Source organism: Martes martes (genome assembly GCF_963455335.1).
Source record: "Martes martes genome assembly, chromosome: 6".
Taxonomy (NCBI): Eukaryota; Metazoa; Chordata; class Mammalia; order Carnivora; family Mustelidae; genus Martes; species Martes martes.
In genome coordinates, this window is record NC_137893.1 from 145,315,383 (window position 1) to 145,335,478 (window position 20,096).

At 48.4% G+C, this 20,096-nt stretch overlaps 1 protein-coding gene across 1 annotated transcript in view; it reads right to left on the bottom strand.

Moving 5' to 3' along the window:
* CARMIL1 (capping protein regulator and myosin 1 linker 1) overlaps nt 1–17,431 on the bottom strand; it is a gene marked incomplete at its 5' end in the record, with an annotated part of 293,134 nt that extends 275,703 nt beyond the window's left edge. The window contains 2 exons of the mRNA XM_080805968.1: nt 17,065–17,162; nt 17,410–17,431. Of these exons, the coding sequence (XP_080662094.1) occupies nt 17,065–17,162; nt 17,410–17,431 (120 nt within the window). The remainder of the gene's footprint in view (nt 1–17,064; nt 17,163–17,409) is intronic.
* Between the last annotated feature and the right edge of the window lie 2,665 nt (nt 17,432–20,096).

A 20,096-nucleotide genomic window follows, 5' to 3' on the forward strand; every position in this document is an offset into this window, starting at 1 on the left:
TTTTCTGGTTTATGGGCTAAAAGAGGTTACCAGTAGAAGCCTTAGGAAATGAGATGCTTTCTTGGTATTTCCAGTAACTATAGGTGAAATTTTAGGTAACAGCTTTATTTATTTAAAAATAAGAAAATAGGGGCCTCAGTGGCTCAGTGGGTTAAGCATCTGCCTTCAGCTCAGGTCATGATCCCAGAGTCCTGGGATTCAATCCTACATTAGGACTCCCTGCTCAGCGGGGAGCCTGCTTCTCCCTCTGCCCCTACCCTCTGTTCCTGCTCTCTCGCTCTCGCTCTTAAATAAATAAAAATCTTAAAAAAATTAAAATAAGAAAATAAAATCACACATTTTAATTTTATCCCACAAAAGAAATGAAGTGTCATCTCTGAAAAAGAGCCGGCAGCCCGCTGAAGCCAGAAAGGACGTGCCATTTCTCTCCCATGTGCACGATGAAACCCCACCTTCACAAACAGGAAATCAATCACTCTCTCCGAAACGTGTGTAGAAGACGCAATAAGAGAAGGCCACCTCGTCCCGGAGGCAGCGGCACACACGGCATCCAAGACCCCATGGTGGAAGGCGGCGGCTTTGCTCCTGAAAGCACCTCCAGGGCCCTTGGGTCAGGAACCGTGCCAGGGGCAGCCGAACTCAAAGCAACCAGTCAGGAAGCACCCCCCTGGCTTTCTCGACTGCACTCATCACTGCCCGAAGCACAGGGCCCAGTGCTTGGGCTTGCAGCCACCCCTTCCCCTGCCTTGCCGCGCCGCCGTGATTGATCCCTGCATCCACGGGACACTAAATTAAAGATGGGCGATGCCAGATAAGGCTGCTGAGCAGCTGGGGCTTGAGATCTGTACTCCAGCCCCGGCTCATTTATTAGGCTAATATGCCTGTACTGCATGAAGAAAGATCACTGTGGGGTGGGAGCGCTGGACACAAAGCTACAGTAAGGAGAGTCTTGGGCTTCCTGCAGAATCTCCTCGAGGATACGAGTTTGATAGGAGAATCCTGATTATGTCTAGTTGGGCCCCAAATCTTTTATTTTATTTATTTATTTGACAGAGAGAGCGGGCAGAAGCAGGAGGAGCACCAGGAAGAGAGAGAAGCAACTCCCTGCTGAGCGGGGAGCCGGACGCAGGGCTCGATCCCAGGACCCCGGGACCATGACCTGAGCGGAAGGCAGAGGCTTCATCGACTGAGCCATCCAGATTGCTCTAAATCTTTTAAACTGGGCTTGAAAAGGAGCACTGGCCTGCATCCTATAATCCATTACCCCAGTGGGTCAGGGAACCATCTGAGCAACTAGTAAAATATTCTGCATCTCCATTCACTCCTCCCCTGGGGTAATTCATGCGAAAGAATGCCACATACATGCTGCACGAAGGTACTCGTGTTCTGCTCCGGGTGTGACTGGGCAAGGGCGGGCGGGAGTGCGGGCGGGAACCCTGAGGGCGGGACTGAGCATGTGAACAAGGCCCGTGCCACTAACTCAAACTAAAAAGAAATTTCTTTAGGTCCACTGAGCTTTTAGAAAATGATTCACAAGACTGATTTCAACACTCGATTGCTTGTTCTCCCAGTGATTCTTTTTTGAAGGCTCTGACTCTGCCTCCACATCCTCGACGGGAAACGGTAAGAGGAAACGTGACTCAAGTCAAAGCAATGGACCCCTGGAACAGATTCACGATGTCCTACTTGGTCGGATATAAGGAAGCGAAGCGGGGTCTGGGTGTTCTGAAACACGGCCTGTGAAGGTCTCTTTGGGGAACGCCAACATGACATGCAGCATTCTTCCCCGGGGTGTGGACGCCATATGAAGATCTCGAGCCACCAGGGTCTTTAAGCAACGAGGCGGGGACTGCCCGGGTGCCTATGCTCCCCCCCAACAAAGGCAAGCATCTGTAAGTCATCCAACAGCCCTACAGGGCCGATCTGTGTCGGAGAGAGGTTCTTCTTGGCGGGGGGGGGGGGGGAGAGAAGAGGGGCGGGAGGGGGAGGGGCAGACAGACAGACAGAGAAGGGAGACGGAAGCTGAAGGCACGGGTGGGCGGGGAATCTCTGCTCCGGGGAAGCCGCCGGCCACGAACCTGCCCACGGAGCCCAGCCGGTCCCCTGATACATGTCATCTGCCTGTCGGGTTCTTACAGGTGACGGACAACAGACACAGAGGGAGGCTGTCTCGGTTCGTGATGGGCTCAGATGAGGCTACCTGGGGAAGCGAGACAGGAACACCCGTCGGCAGCTGCCCAGCTGGGCCTCGCAGAAAACTCAAACCACCGTTCCTGGATCTGCCCGTTTCAGGCGTCTGCTCAACTTCAGGCTCACACTCTCCCAAGGAGCCATCCGGGCCGGGCTCTGTCACCTCCGTCCTGCTCCGCTCTTCCTGCCACACAAATGGCTCATTAACAGCCTCTTCACGCCCCATGGCTTCCGCCTTGGGCCTTCGGCTATCTTTAGTCTCCCTTCTCTGTCCTTGTCTGTCTGTCTGTCTGCCTCTCCCCCTCCTGCCCCTCCTCTCTGCCCCACCAAGAATCTCTGTCTGACACAGATCCAGATCTGCCCTGTTGGGCTGCTGGGTGACTTACAGATGCCAGCCTTGGGGGTCAGGCACGACCACGGCTCGCTCGGTCGGGATGGGGCTTCCTGGGCCCGGCGCAGGGATGCTGAAGGAAGGAGAACCCCACAGGGAAGGTGTGGGCAGGGCAGGCTCTCAGAGCCAGCGGACACCTAGCACGGCCTGCCCAGTAAATGTCACTTTCCTAAGCAGATTCTAAAGTCCTGCCGATGACAGCTTACGATGATTTCTTGGGGAGCCTTAGTCCACAGGTCTCTAATGGGGGCTTAAGAATCGAATCCCAAATCTCTCGAGTTTCATGTGGATCACCATTATCGGAACGGCTTGTGAAAACGGACGGCTGGGCCCCACTCCCGGAGTCCAGGGTTCGGTAGCTCTGGATGGGACCCGAAAGAGTCTGCATTTCTTTTCTTTTTCTTTTAAAGATTTTATTTGTTTATTTGACAGAGAGAGATCACAAGCAGGCAGAGAGGCAGGTAGCGGGGGGGAGAAGCAGGCTCCCCGCCGAGCAGAGAGCCCGATGCGGGGCTTGATCCCGGGACCCTGAGACCATGACCTGTGCTGAAGGCAGAGGATTAACCCACTGAGCCACCCAGGTGCCTGAGGAGTCTGCAATTCTAAGAAGTTCCCAGGCAAAGCTCACGTGCAGGTCCCAGAACCACATGTTGAAAACCACTAGGGGAACCTGTTAGGCGTCTTAAGACAAACTTCCATTTGGTACAATCTGTTCTTTTGTTTTAAATAGATTGAACTACCTAAATACTTCAAAAATAAGTATTTTAAAATGCGTAGGGGTTTTTAGATCAACTAACCATAATCGTATTACAGAATGGTACATTTCCAGACTTAGAATTCTGTACACAAATATGACTATGGTATTGCTCTCTGACACTGGGGGACCCGCTGATCCAAACCAATGTTTCTCAACTCGGGGGTAATTCTGTCACCCAGAGGACATGTGGCGATGTCAAAAGAGATTTCTAGTGGTCATAACGGGAAGGAAGGGGTGACACTGCTAGGATCCAGTGGGCAGAGGCCAGGGATGCTCCTGAACGTCCCATTACACACAGGCAGCCCCCACGGCAAAGACCTACTTGCTCTAAAACATCAAGAGCCCTAAGGCTGATTAACCCTGACCCCACCGCGTTGAGAAGGCAGGAATCCTGCACACCCCGGGGTGCTCTAATGGGGGAAAGCAGAGCCACAAAAGCCAGCAAATCCAAACGATGGCCCAGAACAAAGAGCAACAGGACTGAAATGCAAGAAGAAGCAACCGCAGTCAGACAGCAGGGACCCGAAGGGGCCAATGAAGCCCTATCGGGATGAACGAGAGTCAACTACTGATTTGTTTTGTTCTTGTTTTGTTTTGTTTTTTTGAAATCTGACTAACTAGAAGTGAAAGAGCGGCTTGAGTGTATCTCTGAACACACCTGAATCTGCAGTAAAAACGAGGTGAGAAAAGTAGCCTGCCGAAAATGCACAATACCACCTTCCGAGACAGTCCCAACAACGTACTTATTAAACCCTTTCTTAAAGAAAGCTTTCTCAAAAACCATGCACCTTCCTCAAGAGCAGCAGAGTGAAAAAATCCTAAACCCATTTTTTTAAAAGACTTTATTTATTTATTTGAGAGAGAGAGAGACCACACAAGTGGTGGGGAGAAGCAGGCTCCCCGCTGAGCAGGGAGCCCGATGTGGGGCCCGATCCCAGGACCCTGAGATCATGACCTGAGCTGAAGGGAGATGCTTAACTGACTGAGCCATCCAGGTGCCCCTAAACCCATCTCTATCAACAAACAAATCCTGGCTTTAAAAAGCTCTGAGCAGAGAAAACCTAACACAAGTATCTTGCCCAGGACCAGGAGAAGATGCGAAGGAGACAAACGTTTTTAGAAAATATTTATATGAAATATACCAGAGCCATCTCTGACTATAGAATACAGTCAAATTCTTGCAATCTGAGCACTGAGCACCATCACTGTGCCCCCGTCTTCCCACAGCAACGTGCCCCAAGATTCACCCATGACTTCCTGTAGGCCAGGCACTGTTTAAAATATTTTATCTGTAATTGCTCATTAATCTTCAAGTCAAATTTATGAAGTAGGTTCTATCATTACACCCACTGTGTAGACAAAAAGAGCGAGGCAAGAAATAAATACTTGGCCTACAGTTAGAGAATAACACGGAGCCATTTCAGGACTCACACCCAGGCAGACTAATCCAATAACAGCTGCTACAAGAATGGGAAGCATAAAAAGTCCGTGAAGACATTAAAAAACAAAAGAAAACAAAAAAAGCCATCCCTGGATTTAAGATGAACTACACCACACCACAAGCATCACTCTCCAGAACATTATTTTAATTTTTTTTAAAGGTTTTATTTATTTGAGAGAGAGAGAGAGAGGGACAGTGAGAGACACAACACAAGCAGGGGGAGTGGAGGAGGCCGAGCAGGGAGCCCCATCCAGGACTCAATCCCAGGACCCCGGGATCATGACCTGAGCCAAAGGCGATGTTTTAATGACTGAGGCCCCCAGGCATCCCCTCTCCAGAACATTAAAAGTGGAGCCCTGCTCTGATGGAGAGAGAAGCTGGCTCTTCCCAGGGAATGCGGAGCCAGACAGAGAGGAACCAAGCGTGAAGGCTTCCCGCACACACAGCCCGCGGACACCACACACTCGTTCAGCACCGCGGATAACCTGCAGAGTCAGATATGAAGACAGATGTCACTTTTGTTAAACCTCGACAGCAAGAACAATGCTTGACAAACGCCACGTGACAAGGTGCTGATGGTCTCTGCTCTGCTCCAGGTGGTCTGGGAACAAGCCACGCTGGAGAGGAAAGGCCAGCCCAACCTCTGGCATCCAGGCCCTGTCGGAAAAACGAGGGGAACCGAGGACCGCCCACCGGAGGAACATACCCAGAGAGAGGGCCAGGGCTACGGAGACTTCGGAAGTCTCTTCTAGAGAGGCCAACTGCTGACAAGGAAACGGGTCTCAGAAGTTCATAGTTCATTCCAATGATGAATTTTGGGGGACAGAAGCCCTGAGAAGGAGGATGCCCAGGGGACCTCAGCGGACAAGTCTACACCAGCAGCCAAGTCTTGCAGTCCTCCAGTGCAGGTGAGTTTCGATGGCCATCAGCCGGGGAGGCAATGAGCAGAGCTGCACAGAAAGTCTCCCCCAACTGCAACCCTTTTGCTACCCTGAGGATGCGGGCAAAGAAAAGAAACCCCTCCCCCTTGCTGGCGGCCCCAGGTGCTGAACAGAGCCATCCCAGATGGAGGGGGCAAACCAGCACAGGCGGTGGGGGGGAGGGGAAAGTTCTCTCCAGGCAGGGGCTCCTTCCTCTTCCTATGAGGGAAGGACATCTTTCTTGGGTTGCTAGTGACAACCAACATAGGGCAGATGGGGTCAAGAAACCACAAACGCCCACTGGGAACTCACCAAGCAGCCCAGACTCCCACTAGCCCCACTGCACCCCACATTTTGTGAGGCTACTGCTAGGCTCTGTGGGACAGGGAAGTTGGGCAACTCTCAGCACCGAGAAGTCCTTTGAAGTAAGTCACCTCACAGTTACTGCCCCCCATCTGGGGCTCACCTTCCCTGGTCTGTTCCACAAAGGGACTAAGAACGTAGCCCTGAAGAAGGAAGGAGTCTCATGGGCTCGCTCTCTGAAGAATAATCAGGGGTCCCTGAGGAACCTCGCAGAACCATGAGCGAAGCGGGCAACAGCAACAGCTCTGGAAGGAGAGAGACACAGGCTGAACCATGGGGGGCTGGGGGGGGCGCTCAGCGAGGAAGAAGGGGCTCTCTGAGAAGCTGCTCCTGGAGGACTGCTCTCAGGTCCTTGCCTGGACATGCCCCCCCCCAACCCCAGAGTGGGAGGGTAGGCAGAGGGTGAAGAAGTGGGGACAGTACGTGGGAACAGAAGGGCCAGGGACAGAGACAGGCCACACGACTGAAGAGATAGTGTTAGCTACAAGCAGAAGATGTAAACTGTCTTCACAGCTGTCTGGAAGGCAAAGTAAGGTCTCCTTCCATGAGGATACTAAACTCTCCTGTAAGACACAAGACTAGCCATCTGCGCTCACAGCTCAGGAGCGTCCTCAAGGATGCTTGGTCTCGTGAAAGTGGCCTGGGCCTTGTCACCTGCAAATGTGCTCAACGACCATTGATGAAGAGCGTTCGAGGACCCAGGGGCAGAAAGCCCCACGAGAGGAGCAAAGAGCAGAGATCGAAAGCCTACGATACAGTCTTGTCCTCGAGGAAAGACAACACGGATTCCGGGACGGTGACAGCCCACAGCTGGGACCCTCGCTGACAAGCACACTTAGCACAGTGAGCAGAGCGGGGCACACAGAATTGTCGCGGCAAGCCATGTTGTACACCTGAAGCTAACATAACAGATTTTAAAAAATAAAAAAAATTTTAAAAAAATTTAAATTTTTGAAATTTAAATTTAATTAAAAAATTTTTTGAAAAGCTTTAAAAAAAGAGGGAGAAAAAAAGGCTGTGACTCTGGCAGTCCATTTGCAGACCAGAAGACACAAGAACCACTCTAGGCCTGCAGATACACCACAGGAGGAAAGCCCACACGTCCCACAGGCACACCAGAAAGGACCTCAGACTGCCAAAAAAAAAAAAAAAGTTTGTCTCAGGAGTGCCGGCCAAAGACATACAAGAAATTGAACAAAGAGAATGAGCCAGTCTGCGAAACAGATTTTTTTTTAAGACAATAAAACTGATGCAGTAGGGTAATTATTCTCCATTGAGACTTCCTGAATAACAATCCCGTGAAAAATGTATCCTTTAGAAAGCCCGTCAGGCGGCAACTCCACTTCCAGGAATTCATCCAAGAGAGATAAACAGGCGGAGGTACTCCTTTATAGGGCAAATTATTGGAAGCCACCTAAATATCTCGCAATAAGTGTTAAATTATAGCGATTAATGAAGTGCCATGGGGGAGTCCAAAACATAGATGCGGATTAGTCAATATATACCTTATATACAATATCAACACATATACAATACATACACATTATTGTCACAGAAAGCTCTGACCTTAAATACCACATTTTCTTTTTAAAGATTTTATTTATTTATTTGACAGGGATCACAAGCAGGCAGAGAGGCAGGCAGAGAGGAAGAGGGGAAAGCAGACTCCCCGCCAAGCAGAGAGCTGGATGCGGGGCTCGATCCCAGGACCCTGGGACCAGGACCCGAGCCAAAGGCAGAGGCTTAACCCACTGAGCCACCCAGGCGCCCCTAAATACCACATTTTAAAAGTAGAGTACCAAATAGTATTCATAATTACACCTTGAAAATGTTATACATTTATACATACATGTGGGTAGAAAAATAAATTTAAAAAATACTGATATTTCTTCCAGTGGTGGCTTCTGAATTGATCACCTAGGTGATATTTCAGTTTTGCTTTCCCATATAAATTTTTAGTAACGTGAATAGCACAGATACTTCCAAAATTTAAAAACAACAACAAGAAGAAAATGTTTTCCATTCCTGAGCAATATGTAGCTGATATTCTGCACTTGGCAGACCTCAATATATTGATGTTTCCTACAGAGTCTAGAGGGACAATTCTGTGAGAACACGATCCCATCCCCCTTCAAGAGATGCAATCCACAGGAGCCCACTAACATCTCTGAGAAATTCTGTTTAATTCAGTTCCACGGTGTTTACCAAATACTTGCGATCCCCAAACATCTACAACATAAAAGGCTCACTGACAAAGGAGACTGACTGGAAAGCAAGGGGATGAGAATGGCACAAACTCTGAGAGCAACATCCTCATCAGTTAAGGCTCAGTAAGGCTGCGGGAAGGACGTGCATTCAGCCAGAGGACCAAGAGACCAGGGGAAAACATGACAACCGTCTTCAAGTGCCTGATTGGCACTGGTAGAAAGGCACGAGTACTGTGACATTCCAGAAGACTAAGCTAGAATGAATGCAGACAAGTCCCTGAGAAGGAGATGCCAGCCCAGACTGCCAAAGGCTTTCTGAGACTCTTGTTTTTCCCCTCCCTGGAAACAGTTAAGCAAAATGTGGACACCCAGGGATGTTACTCAAGAAACTTCTTGTAGGCTAGGGTGCATGGTTAGATGGCCACCGAGAGCCCTCCAGTCCCAAGACCATCTGGGTGACAATCGAGGAGGATGGCAGGATCTGAACCAACTTCCCTGGAGTCAGCTGAGGTCAAGGCCCTCCACGCCAGGGGGCACGCAGAGGACATGGGCACTAACCCCAGATGACACCCATATATGGCTTCTGAGACCCCCAAGGCCCAGCAGAAACAGACACATGCACCTCCTTAGCGGGGACTAAGCACACTCATCTCCACTTCTTGCCACAGGCTGGAAATGCTCCAAGCATAGTTTAGGACACGTGTGCACCCCTGCTTCCACCTCTAGGAGGACCCACGGAGCGCCCACCATAACCAAAGAGACTGAGACACTGCAGGCCAGCGCTCACCAAGGCACAATGTCTTCAAAACAGAAAAACTCTCTCTCAAAACATAAGTATAAGGGAAAGACCCAGTGGGTGAAAGCGAACAGACTGTTTTAGTTACATACACACACATCCCACCCCAAGCATCCTTCTTTCCACACCTTTAACTCTCTTCTCAAAGAGTTGGGGGAAGTGATCTATTTAGAGAGAGAGAGAAATAGGGCACGGTTACCAAGATTTAGACAACACGCCCTACATACACCAAACCAAATTCTTTCAAAAGAGAACACACATTTGAGAAAAGGGAGGGTGACAGAGGTGGAGAGGCAGAACTGTGTAACCTTCAACGGACTTGATAAAGTTGCATTTTTCAATCTACTTCAACAATAGATATTAACAGTGTTTCCAATGAAACGCAACTGTTGGCAGCAACCCTTCACTAAAGTCTTTGTTTTCTCTGTAACTCTGAAAAAAGAGTTCTCCCTATTCATTCCGTACTCTCTGTAGACCTCCCGGCTGGTCGGTTTCCACCGTGCCCCTTTCACACGGCTCACTCACAGCCCCGCCTCCCCCGCCTCTCCAGGGCGGGCCTGAACACTCTCCTCCCAGGGTGGCCAAATCCCAGAGGCCGAAAAGAGTATCTTTTTAAGAACAATGAAAAGTTACACCAAGGCTGATAAATGTCGGAGGGCTTGTGCCCAAGGTCATCGGACTCTCCTGTCCTAACTACAGCAGAAACGGGGGCAGCTGCAGATGACAGAGTAGGACGTAAATGCATCTCGGGTAACAGGTGCACGACGGCCGGAGCTGCCTTCTGGAAACAGACGCCCGGAGCCAGAGCCGGCCTCCAGGGTCCTACCCAGAGATCAGTGGGCGCCGGCTCTAGCCCTGGGTCGGGTAAAGTCTGGAACACTTCAATGTGGACTTATTTTGAATTTCCCAGGACTTTTGCCAGGCCCCTTGGCAACAACGGGTGCTCTCTGCTACCTCCCTCCTGACGATCGTGTCAATGTTGTTGCTGTTTTCTGAAGCTCACTTTTCTCGAGTCGGGTAACTTCACCCAGGTGCTCTGAAAATTACCTAAGCACTGAATTGTAAGTGATCCTTAAAAGTTGAGACTCCTAATGGCACCACAGAGGGAACTGTTCTAATTACCCAGCAACGGGCACACAAGAGCCTCCCACAAAGGCAAGTGAGCCAAAGACCTGGGACAATGATCTTCCCAATGTTCTGCAGAGGCCCCCACCACACCCAGACATTGGACATGAACTTTGTCCCCCCATCTACCGTAATTACTGGAAACACATGTGCGCGGTCTGACGTGTTGCACCCGGTTTAACATATTAGAGGTAAACTGTGCTGTCAGCACAAAGTACGTTCGTACAAGACTCAGAAGAAAGCTGTTCCTGCCATCTCGACTTGGAGAACATCCCGAGACTGCAGAAGCAGCTATTTTAAAAGCTGTGATATTTGTACCACTTCACTGGTGAACAGGGAGTCTCTCTATACTGCGCAGCCAAAAAAAAGTCCAGTCTCCCCTTGTAGTTCTAATTCACGCTCATCAAGACAGCCTCGCTGCGGTCGCTGATCGGGTTTATCCTATTTCGGATTCAACTATAAATGTGCAAAACAGAGTCCTAAAGTAGGTCTACTTTATGGGATCCCTGGAAAATTAATGTGCTTTATAAAGGTAATACTGGTTAAAAAAAAAAAAAAAAAGTCTGGACACCATTGGCCAAGGCAGGTGTTGCCTGAATGAAGCCGCAAAACACCAATTCCGGGACGGCTATTTGTCTGACAAGCAACAGTGCACGGGCCGTACCGCTGGTCCAAGTCAGGCACGAGGGGCCAGGAAATCAGGAAAATGTTAGACAGACCAGCCACGTGACACAAATGTGGCCTTGTCTCAAAGCACAATGCTTTCCAGATCCGAGAATATCTGAGATTTAAAATCCTTCACAACTAAGCGGACCAGATACCTGCAAAACTTTTACGTGAGAGATAGTCCCCCTCTGAATGTCTTTTTAAAATAAACAGGTGGTTGTAGAGTTTATATTTTGAATTAATGGAAGACAGCACCACCACCAAAATATTTTAGGGATATACATCCCCAAAACTAACATCCTTATACCTTTTAACATTTTTAATATTAGTTGACAATAATTCTAACCAAACCTAATTAAGAGACTCAAAAGTTACAAATCCATAGTCAATTTTTAAAAAAATGCATTAAAGAGATTCCGGAGAAACTCTGCAAAAAGGAAATAAATGAACAATGGATGAATTGTTTCTAAGAGACTGGTGATGCCATTTCTCCCGCCTCCTCAGTCTAGGAAGAAAGGCAGTCCTGCTTTCCTCCTGCTGGCCCATTTGATGAAGGGTGTGGAAGAACCAGGGGCTGGCAAAGATGATAGACCCCGAATTCCAAAACGGAACAGAAAAAAAATGAAGCTGAGACCAGGGATGACCTTTCCACGTGCTTCAGAACCACCACCAGGAAAGAGGAGACCACATTCCCCCCCGGCCAGCAACACCAGAAGCGTGGATGGGAACAGGTTACCGGGGACCCTGTTTCCTCCTGACAGAAGCTGTCTTTCAACCATTATCCTCAAAAGGAAAGGAAAGAAAAAGAAAAAGAAAGAGAAAGAGAAAAAGAAATGAGAATGTCCAGGCAATACCAAATGCTGTCGAAGACTTGGAGAGACAGGATTACTCACATGTCACTGGTAGGACTACCCTGTGGTAGAGTCACTCTGGAAAACAGCTGACAGCTTCTTCTAAAATTAAACAGGCAATTCCAATACAGACCCTCAACTGCACTCCTCGCCATTCATCAAGGAGAAACGAAGACTTGTGTTCACACCCAAGTCTGTAACTTTGTATCGATCTCAGTTCTATTCCTAATAACCCCAAATAACCCCAAAACAGAAAACCACCCACAGGTCCATCTACAGGTGAGTGGACATCCAGACCACGGAATCATCCCCAGTGGGGGTCGGGGGCACATGATGGCTACACGCAACATCCCGGAGGAATGTCTAGGAAATTATCTCAGGTGAAAAAAAAAATAAAACCCAAAAGGCATATATATACTGTGTGATTACATTTACATAACATTTTTTGAAGGAACAAAATTTTAAAAACGAAGAACACATTAGCAGCTCCCAGGGGTCTGAGAAGGGGGTACCTGGGTGTGGCCCAGAGAGGCAGGAGGAGGAATCCTTGCGATGGTGGGAATGTTCGGCATCGTACAGCATCAACTGGCAGAATCCTGAACGTGATAACACATGCTGATTTTGCAAGACAGGAGAAGCTGGCTCTCTCTGTGTGACTTTTTACAACCGCATGTAAACCTATACAGTGATCCCAAACTGAAAAGCTTAATTTAAAAAATGCACTAATTAAAACAGTTTTAAAAGTCCAGGTATCGGGCCACCTGGGTGGCTCAGTTGGTTAAGCATCTGCCTTCAGCTCAGGGCATGATCCCGGGGTGCTGGGATCCAGCCCTGCATCGGGCTCCATGCTCAGTGGGGAGTCTACTTCTCCCTCTCTCTCTGATGCTCCCCCAGCTTGTCCTCACTCTTATTCACTCTCTCTCACATAAATAAACAAAATCTTTCAATAAATAAATAAAAATAAAGTCCAGGAACTACAAAAATTGGCTAAAGATTCAACGAGCACATGAGAAAATGGAGTGAGTCAAAGACAGCATCACCTCCCGATGACATGCCCTACGGACAAGAGAGAAGGTATTACAGATACAGATGACATTATCTTCTGTGAACCTGCCTGCCGCTTAGATAAAAAGTCCAGCGCCCGGGGACCATACCCTAGGAGAGCCATCCTAAGGATGGACAGCGTGTTCCAACCTCTTCTATCTTCCCTTTAATTGTCCCCAGCTCAGGCCTGTTCCCCCCCTGGTTTCCTAACCTATAGTCATTAGGGTCTCTGACCAAGTAAGATCGAGAAAGACAGCACGCTCCAGCTCATGCTTAGGAATCACCCATGCCCTTAGATGCAGTAACGGCTCCAAAGAGCCAGGCGGTAAAGACACTCGTTTATCTCTAACACCCTGATTGCCAAACGTATGTGACCACAGATCTCTCCGCGCCACCCCCCCCCCCCCCGCCCCGGACATCCTAGCATTCCTGATCCCATGGGACTGGAGCCCTACCTGAGGAATTTCGGATCTGGTCAGTTGCGCTCTATCCTGCTGAAAAGGAGACGGAGCTATAAATACTCCCCGTGGCCTTACCGTGAACTGAGCCCAACCGCTCGATAAAGGTAAGAGATGCTTGGGCATCTGGAGCGGCGTTTTCGGTGCCACTGGGGAAATGAGGCAGGGTCTCTGGGTTCCTCTAGCTTTATCATTTGGTGGCTGTTTGTCTTGTGCTGGGCCCTGCACCAAGCGTGTTAAAACGCAGCCTAGTTAATCTTCAAGGCAGCCGGGAACACACAGCTCCTGCTGCACACCTGTCCCATTAGAGAAAGGAACGGAGGCTTCGCAGTGTTACAAAGCGGCTGGGCTGTACTGTGACTGCGGGGCCCGGCTCCCTCACCTCTAAGCCCTGCCGCCTCCCTGGACACCAGAGGATCAAGTTCATGTCAAGGTTATTAGAAATAGGTGGTGAGACCTCTTGAACGAGTCCCTGTCACACCTGATACCCCAGCGGCAAGGAAAGGCATCGCCGCTGTGCCTGGTCTCTCCAGCGGCACCTGCTCCGGTCCTGCTTCCGCAGTGGCTTCTGCTTCTCTAACACGGAAACCCGGCCCAGCTTCCGGGGTTGTTCCGTTCCCTTGGTCCACAACGCGTCTCTACTCTCTCCCCTTGGCAACTCCCACTCGGCCTCCCAGTGTCAGCTTAGGGTTCCCTTCCTTCTAGAACTCTTCCCTGGTGCGCCAGCCTGAGTCTGAGTCTGGGACGCGCTGCGATGACTGTCCCCCAGTCGTCCTGCTCACAGCCGGGCTGAGAGCACGGCCCGCTGACGTGTCCACCTCCCCAGCAAGACTTCGGGCTCTGGACACGTGAAGTCTCGTACCTGCACGCGGCATGGCGCCCAGGACGTGCTCAGTCAGGCTGGAAATTGTGTCTAAATCCATCAATCCACCAAATAAACACAAGGATTCCTGAGGCTCCCAAGGCCCAAACCTTCCTGATCCTTGAATGAAAGAGTGAACAACAAGCCAAAGGACGTTTTCTTTATTTTGAGAATAACGGTGAAGCAGGGACACCTGGGCGGCTCAGTCGTTAAACGTCTGCCTCCCGCTCAGGTCATGATCCCAGGGTCCTGGGATCGAGCCCAGCGTCAGGCTCTCTGCCCAGCGGGGAGTCTGCTTCTCCCTCACCCTCTCCCCCCACTCTTGAGCTCTCTCTCTCTCAAATAAGTAAATAAAATCTTAAAAAAAAATAATAATGGTGAAACAGATATGCTCTGAGTGAGGCCGATCTGGGTTCAAATTCCAGCTCTGTCATTAACTGGTAAATAACCTGAAGCAGCGCATCTGGCCTGTCCCAAGCTGAGCGGAGATGTACCTACAGTCGCTGTGGGGCTGAATAAGGTAATGCTAATTAAGTGCTGAGCAGAGAGCCTAGCCCTCGGTCAATGTCCAATAACTATTAGCTATTATGACCATGAGACAGAGGAAGATGAAGATAAACCCTCCACAAAAGATAAGCTACAAATCGTATCAAGTCTCCAACTGTAAAAAGAAGGAAGGACGTGACAAAAAACACACACTCCCAGCCTGAGGAGAAGGAAGGACCTCAAGAACAGGGCACTGTGGGAGAGGAAGTAAAATTCCAACAAGATACACTGGAGGTACTAAGCCAATTCATTTATGACCGATTTCGTGGACTGACAGCCAGAGAAAGTCAGAAGTGAACGTTATGAAGAGATTCCCCCAGCGTTTTCATTTCAGTAACTGAATTTCTCTCGATCCAGAAACTCCAAAATCACAACGTGAAGGTCAGTTTGTCACTGACCACCTTGCTCCGGCCTGAATATTTCTATTCAGACTCTGGGGCGCCTGGGTGGCTCCGTGGGTTAAAGCCTCTGCCTTCAGCTCAGGTCACGATCCCGGGTCCTGGGATCAAGCCCCGCATCGGGCTCTCCGCTCAGCGGGGATCCTGCTTCCTCCTCTCTCTCTCTGCCTGCCTCTCTGCCTACTTGTGATCTGTCTGCCAAATAAATAAGCAAAATCTTTCAAAAAAAAAAAAAAAGATTATCAGACTCTGAGTATTTCAATTAATAATTCCTGTCCATGCATATAAGGAACAGCCAAAAACAAGTTTATGCCAAAACGCTCAGAAACCACTTAGGTTCCAGATTTGGGGAAATAAATGCTTACATGCAAAGATGTGGATAATTTGGGGACAAACTTAACTCCAGCTTATGTTGGGATGTGTGGGGCGTTGGGGGTTGGGGGCATACAGGGTGGTCCTTAACATTAAGTACTAATCAGAAGTATTTGTAAATGGTCTAATTTTGTTACACTGGACATTTAAATTTGTCTTTCTTATTTTCACGTTGTAGATTTCACTCATAACATGGGCTCATTCCTAGCACGATGAAGAGCGTCCATACCAAATAATAGCACGCACCGGGTCAGACCGTTGTAGCAAACGCTGCTTGACAATGACAACTGAGTTGGACAAAAGTGGATCCATCCATGTAAACACTGGCTTTAAACAGCAGAAACGAGATGTCTTCTCTCTCCACTGTCACCTCCCCAAGATACCACTATCCTATAACATTAAGTAACATATACGCCAAGGAAATTCACTCTTTAGTAAAGCAAAATAAATCAGAATGATGGCACCCACTGCTTCTGCGGCAGAAGAAGGCAGGCTACATGAGCACACTCTGCCGCCGGGCCAAAGCCCCTCCATCAAGTTTCCCCACTTCAAGTCCTCTGCCGTCCTGCCCTGGACACACAGACCACAGAGAAAGAGAAGCCGGCCACCAACAGCATAATCCTTCCATCCACGGGGGAAGGCCCCCAGATATTCTAAAAGATTCTCAAGACAGATGTTATCAGAAAGACACTTGTGATTCTGCCGCAAATTCAACTGAAGAAACAGAATACTCAAAAGATTCTCTTTCAATGACAGGTGCTTGGAATTTGTTTTAAAATACCCCGGGGCGGGGGGCAGAGGGGGGTGCTGTGGGGAGACCAACAATATCGGTGAAACACGAAAACCTGTTGAAGCTAGATGAACGTACACGGGGTTCAGTATGCTAATCTCTACTTCTGCATAAGCTCGAAAATTTCCACTGATAAAAAGATAAACAGAATACTCTCTCCAACTTGAAAACATAAACAGCATGTATTCCCCCAAGACTAAATCTAGGTTTGCCACAACCTCAACCGAGAAGCCAATAAAACACCACAAAGGGCTCTTCGCCTCTCTAAAGCTACAGTCCAGTCACTAAAATGCCCTCCCCAACTCTGTGCCCAATGTGGTCCAAATCCTGGGCCCCCGGCAGCTCCCCCACATGCTGGGAGGACCCCAAGTCCGATGTCAACACTAGCAGATACAGCCTGCACCAGGCATCTCCCTTTAAAACACCAAATGTCCCCGTGAAACAATAGGTATCTTCTTCCCCTGGAGACAGACTCCGATGTAACATCTGAGAACATTTAGTTACACAGTTAAACCAACAGGAGATGAATTCTTTAACCTCCTCCCTCAGTCCTCACAAATGAAATCATACAATCAGCCACAGCAAAGATAACTATAAACTCCATTTCATATCAAAATTGAACACTCTGAAAATGGGCTGTAGGAGAGGACCTCAGTGTGGATGACTGGGACAATTTTAAGAAATAACTTCAATCTCGAAAATGTAAATATCCTACCGTTACCTTTCAATGGGCAGACATTCCAGTTAATCCAGGACAAACTGGCCCTTGGAACTTTCCAGCAAAATACGAAACACAGCACTTGAGTTGCATGGAAATGAAGCAATCAAAACAATGAAGAGGAAAAACACTTTCACTTCCAAACATTTTAAGAAACGAGAATACTTACCAGCACTTTGTTTTCAACTTTGTCTCCCTTGACTTCCAACTTTACTTTCTTCGTCACTGCAATTTTTATCTTTCTGCCAATAACATCCTTTATGCTTTCTGAAAGAAGGGAAGAGTTTCATTATATTCCTTTATTAATAAGAAAAAAAGCACTGGAGAGGGGAGAACATGTGAAGGAGTATTCTGGGTTGTTTTTATCATTGTGGCTTGTCTTTTTTTTTTTTTTTTTTTAGCTTGTTTTAACAAGCCTGACCGTTACCAGTCACATAGGCAATGAACACCTACTACGTGTGTTGTCCTGTGCTCTCAGATGCAGAGGCAAATATCAAAGCCTGTGACACGATACCAGTCCACGCAAGGCAGGACATAATCCCGCTGGGCAAACAGACGCACACACGAGACAAAACATGAGCCACAGCAGACGGTACCACGGAGTGTTGTGCTATGCAGACCGCAAGCACAGTAAAAGTCGTAACCTCCCTCGACTGGGTACCTCTGGCCCCCAGCAGCCTCTGTGCCCATCACAGAGGCTTAGAAACAGTACCATTTCTAGGCGCCTGACATCACAGTTGGGAAATATGGCAAAGAACCAGAACCAGACTGGACAATCTAGCCCGGGAAGGGTGATCCTGGCCATCTGTCTTCTGGAGGCCTCACAGCACGACACCCCCGAAGAGTGAGTGGTCAAAGGCAACGAGAAAGGAGGAATCAAGAGCGAAGCAGGGGAGACTTCAAAGTCTGGACAGTGGCAGGAACGACCGCACTGAGGGCTCCAAATGGAACAGGTCTCAAATCAGACTCATTCTCCTCCCACTCCTGTGGCCACTAACGAAGCTGGAAATTTTTTGTTTTCTAGCAGACAGGAAGCCAGTCACCCACTCTCCTAGAACCACCTCCTAAACAGCTCCCGACCCGCGGGCTTGACCCGGCATTCAAGGACTCAGAATCTCTAAGACAAGTTCATGATGTCCCACCTATCAGTTCTCTGTCCCCTCCCTCACCAAAGGGAACCTCCAAAAAACCACAGGTCTGATCACATTGCTCTTGCTCTTTGAGTTGCTGTCATTTTTGGATAAAGCCCAACCCTGTAGCAGGCCACTCAAGGTCTTCCGTATTTTTTTCAGTTTAACTTCTCAGCACACACACTTAACAATCCAATCATCCCTATCATCCCCAGCTTGTACACCCCCAGGATTCTGTGTGTACTGTTCTCTTTCCTGGGATGCCCTTTTGCCAGTCTCCTGGTTACATTCTACTACAAAATATAGCGACCTCGGGTGACTGGATGGCTTGGTCGGTTAAATGTCTGCCTTTGGCTCGGGTTGTGATCCCAGGGTCCTGGGATGCTCTCCTCCTCCCTCTGCCTGCCGTTCCCCCTGCTTGTGCTCCCTCTCTTTCCTACTCTTGCTCTGTCAAATAAATAAAATCATATATATATATATATATATATATATATATATATATATATATATATATGGCAACCTCCTCTATACTCCCAAAGCTCTGTATTCTATATTATAATCATCTTGGCTTATTCATATATTCAACAAATACACGGACACAGGAAGAGCTCCTGTTTGCCAAGTGTTCAACCAGGCGCTGGGACACAGACAGCCCCTGCCTCCCGCAGGTGCTTACAATCTAGACAACTCAGACAAATGGCTCTAGGCAAATTTGCACGCACTAGCATTAGATCATGGACAAGGAGATTCCCGAAAGTTTCAGGGAGGAGGGGACCCCTGAGCAGAATCTTAAAGGAGTCGGACACAGACCACTAGTCCAAAGTCCGAAGTATAGTGTGCAATGCCATCCACTGAGCTGCAGGAAGAAAATAGAATTTTTACTTCTATTTGCAATCTATTCCAGTTTGTTTGAAATTATCCATGCTAAATGAAGTATGTTTGTAGTTAAGTACATAAATATGTTTATGAAGGGGTAATCAAACCCACCACAAAAGTTTAGAGCTGCCGAGGTAGAGAAGAGTGAGGAAGGAAGAGCGTTGCCCACGTGGAGAAGAGAATGGAAACAAGAGAAAGTGCAGCTTGGGGGCGGGGAGGGGCGTGTCAGAACCAGCAACCAGGTGGGATGTTTGGGGAGAAAAGGGGATGGAGGGGGGCCTCACTGTGCTAGGAGTTCTCTATCAGAGCTCAAAACAGATAAAGGCTACTCCTCCCTCCCCTAAAAAGACATGTGGGAAAGTCACATCAGAAACAGGCTTAAGCGGGGCGCCTGGATGGTGCAGTCAGCTGAACGCCCCTACTCTGGGGTTTGGCTCTGGTGGGGTTGTGATCTCGGGTGGCAGGACCAGCCCCATGTCAGGATCCACAGTGGGTGTAGAGTCTGCTTGGGATTCTTTCCCCCTCTCCCTCTGCCTCTCTCCCTTGTGCTCTTTCTCTCTCTCTAGAATAAATAAATTTTTAGAAAAAAAAAAAAAAAAAGAACATGCCCACATGGAAAGGGACGGGAAAGTTATACACCAAAAGGTTAAAAGTAGCTATCTCGGAGGGGTAACACGGCCGACAGATAGTCTTCTCCTTCTTAGCATTTAAACTTTTTTATAAAAAGCCTGCATTTCTTTTATTATCAGAGAGATACAAATTGCCTTTTCTTACTGTCTTCGGTGATTAGCTTAAGGAAATACACTGAGGTTTTCACAGGGTTGCCATTTTGAACTGATCTAAGTGTAACTCTCTGAACACTTGAAATGAGAGAAGAGCAGGTGCAGGAATGTCCCTGGTCCCAGACTAATTAGACCATTTAAAGGCCCAGAAAAATCAGACCAGGCATGTCACAAAAGCACGTGTCACCTCGTTGAAGAATATGAGGTGCACAAGGCTCAATAAACACACAAATTCCTAGAGAAGGATGAAATCAAATTCTCAAACATACCAAAGGATTTATTTTGAGAACCATTCACATAAACCAGGTATCTTATTCCCAGCCCTTCCCTCTCTCTTTAGTTTGAGTAACTACCTAAACTTTTCATTACCAAGCTCAAGGTCACCTAAGTTAAAAATCTGCCCATGTCTTTGG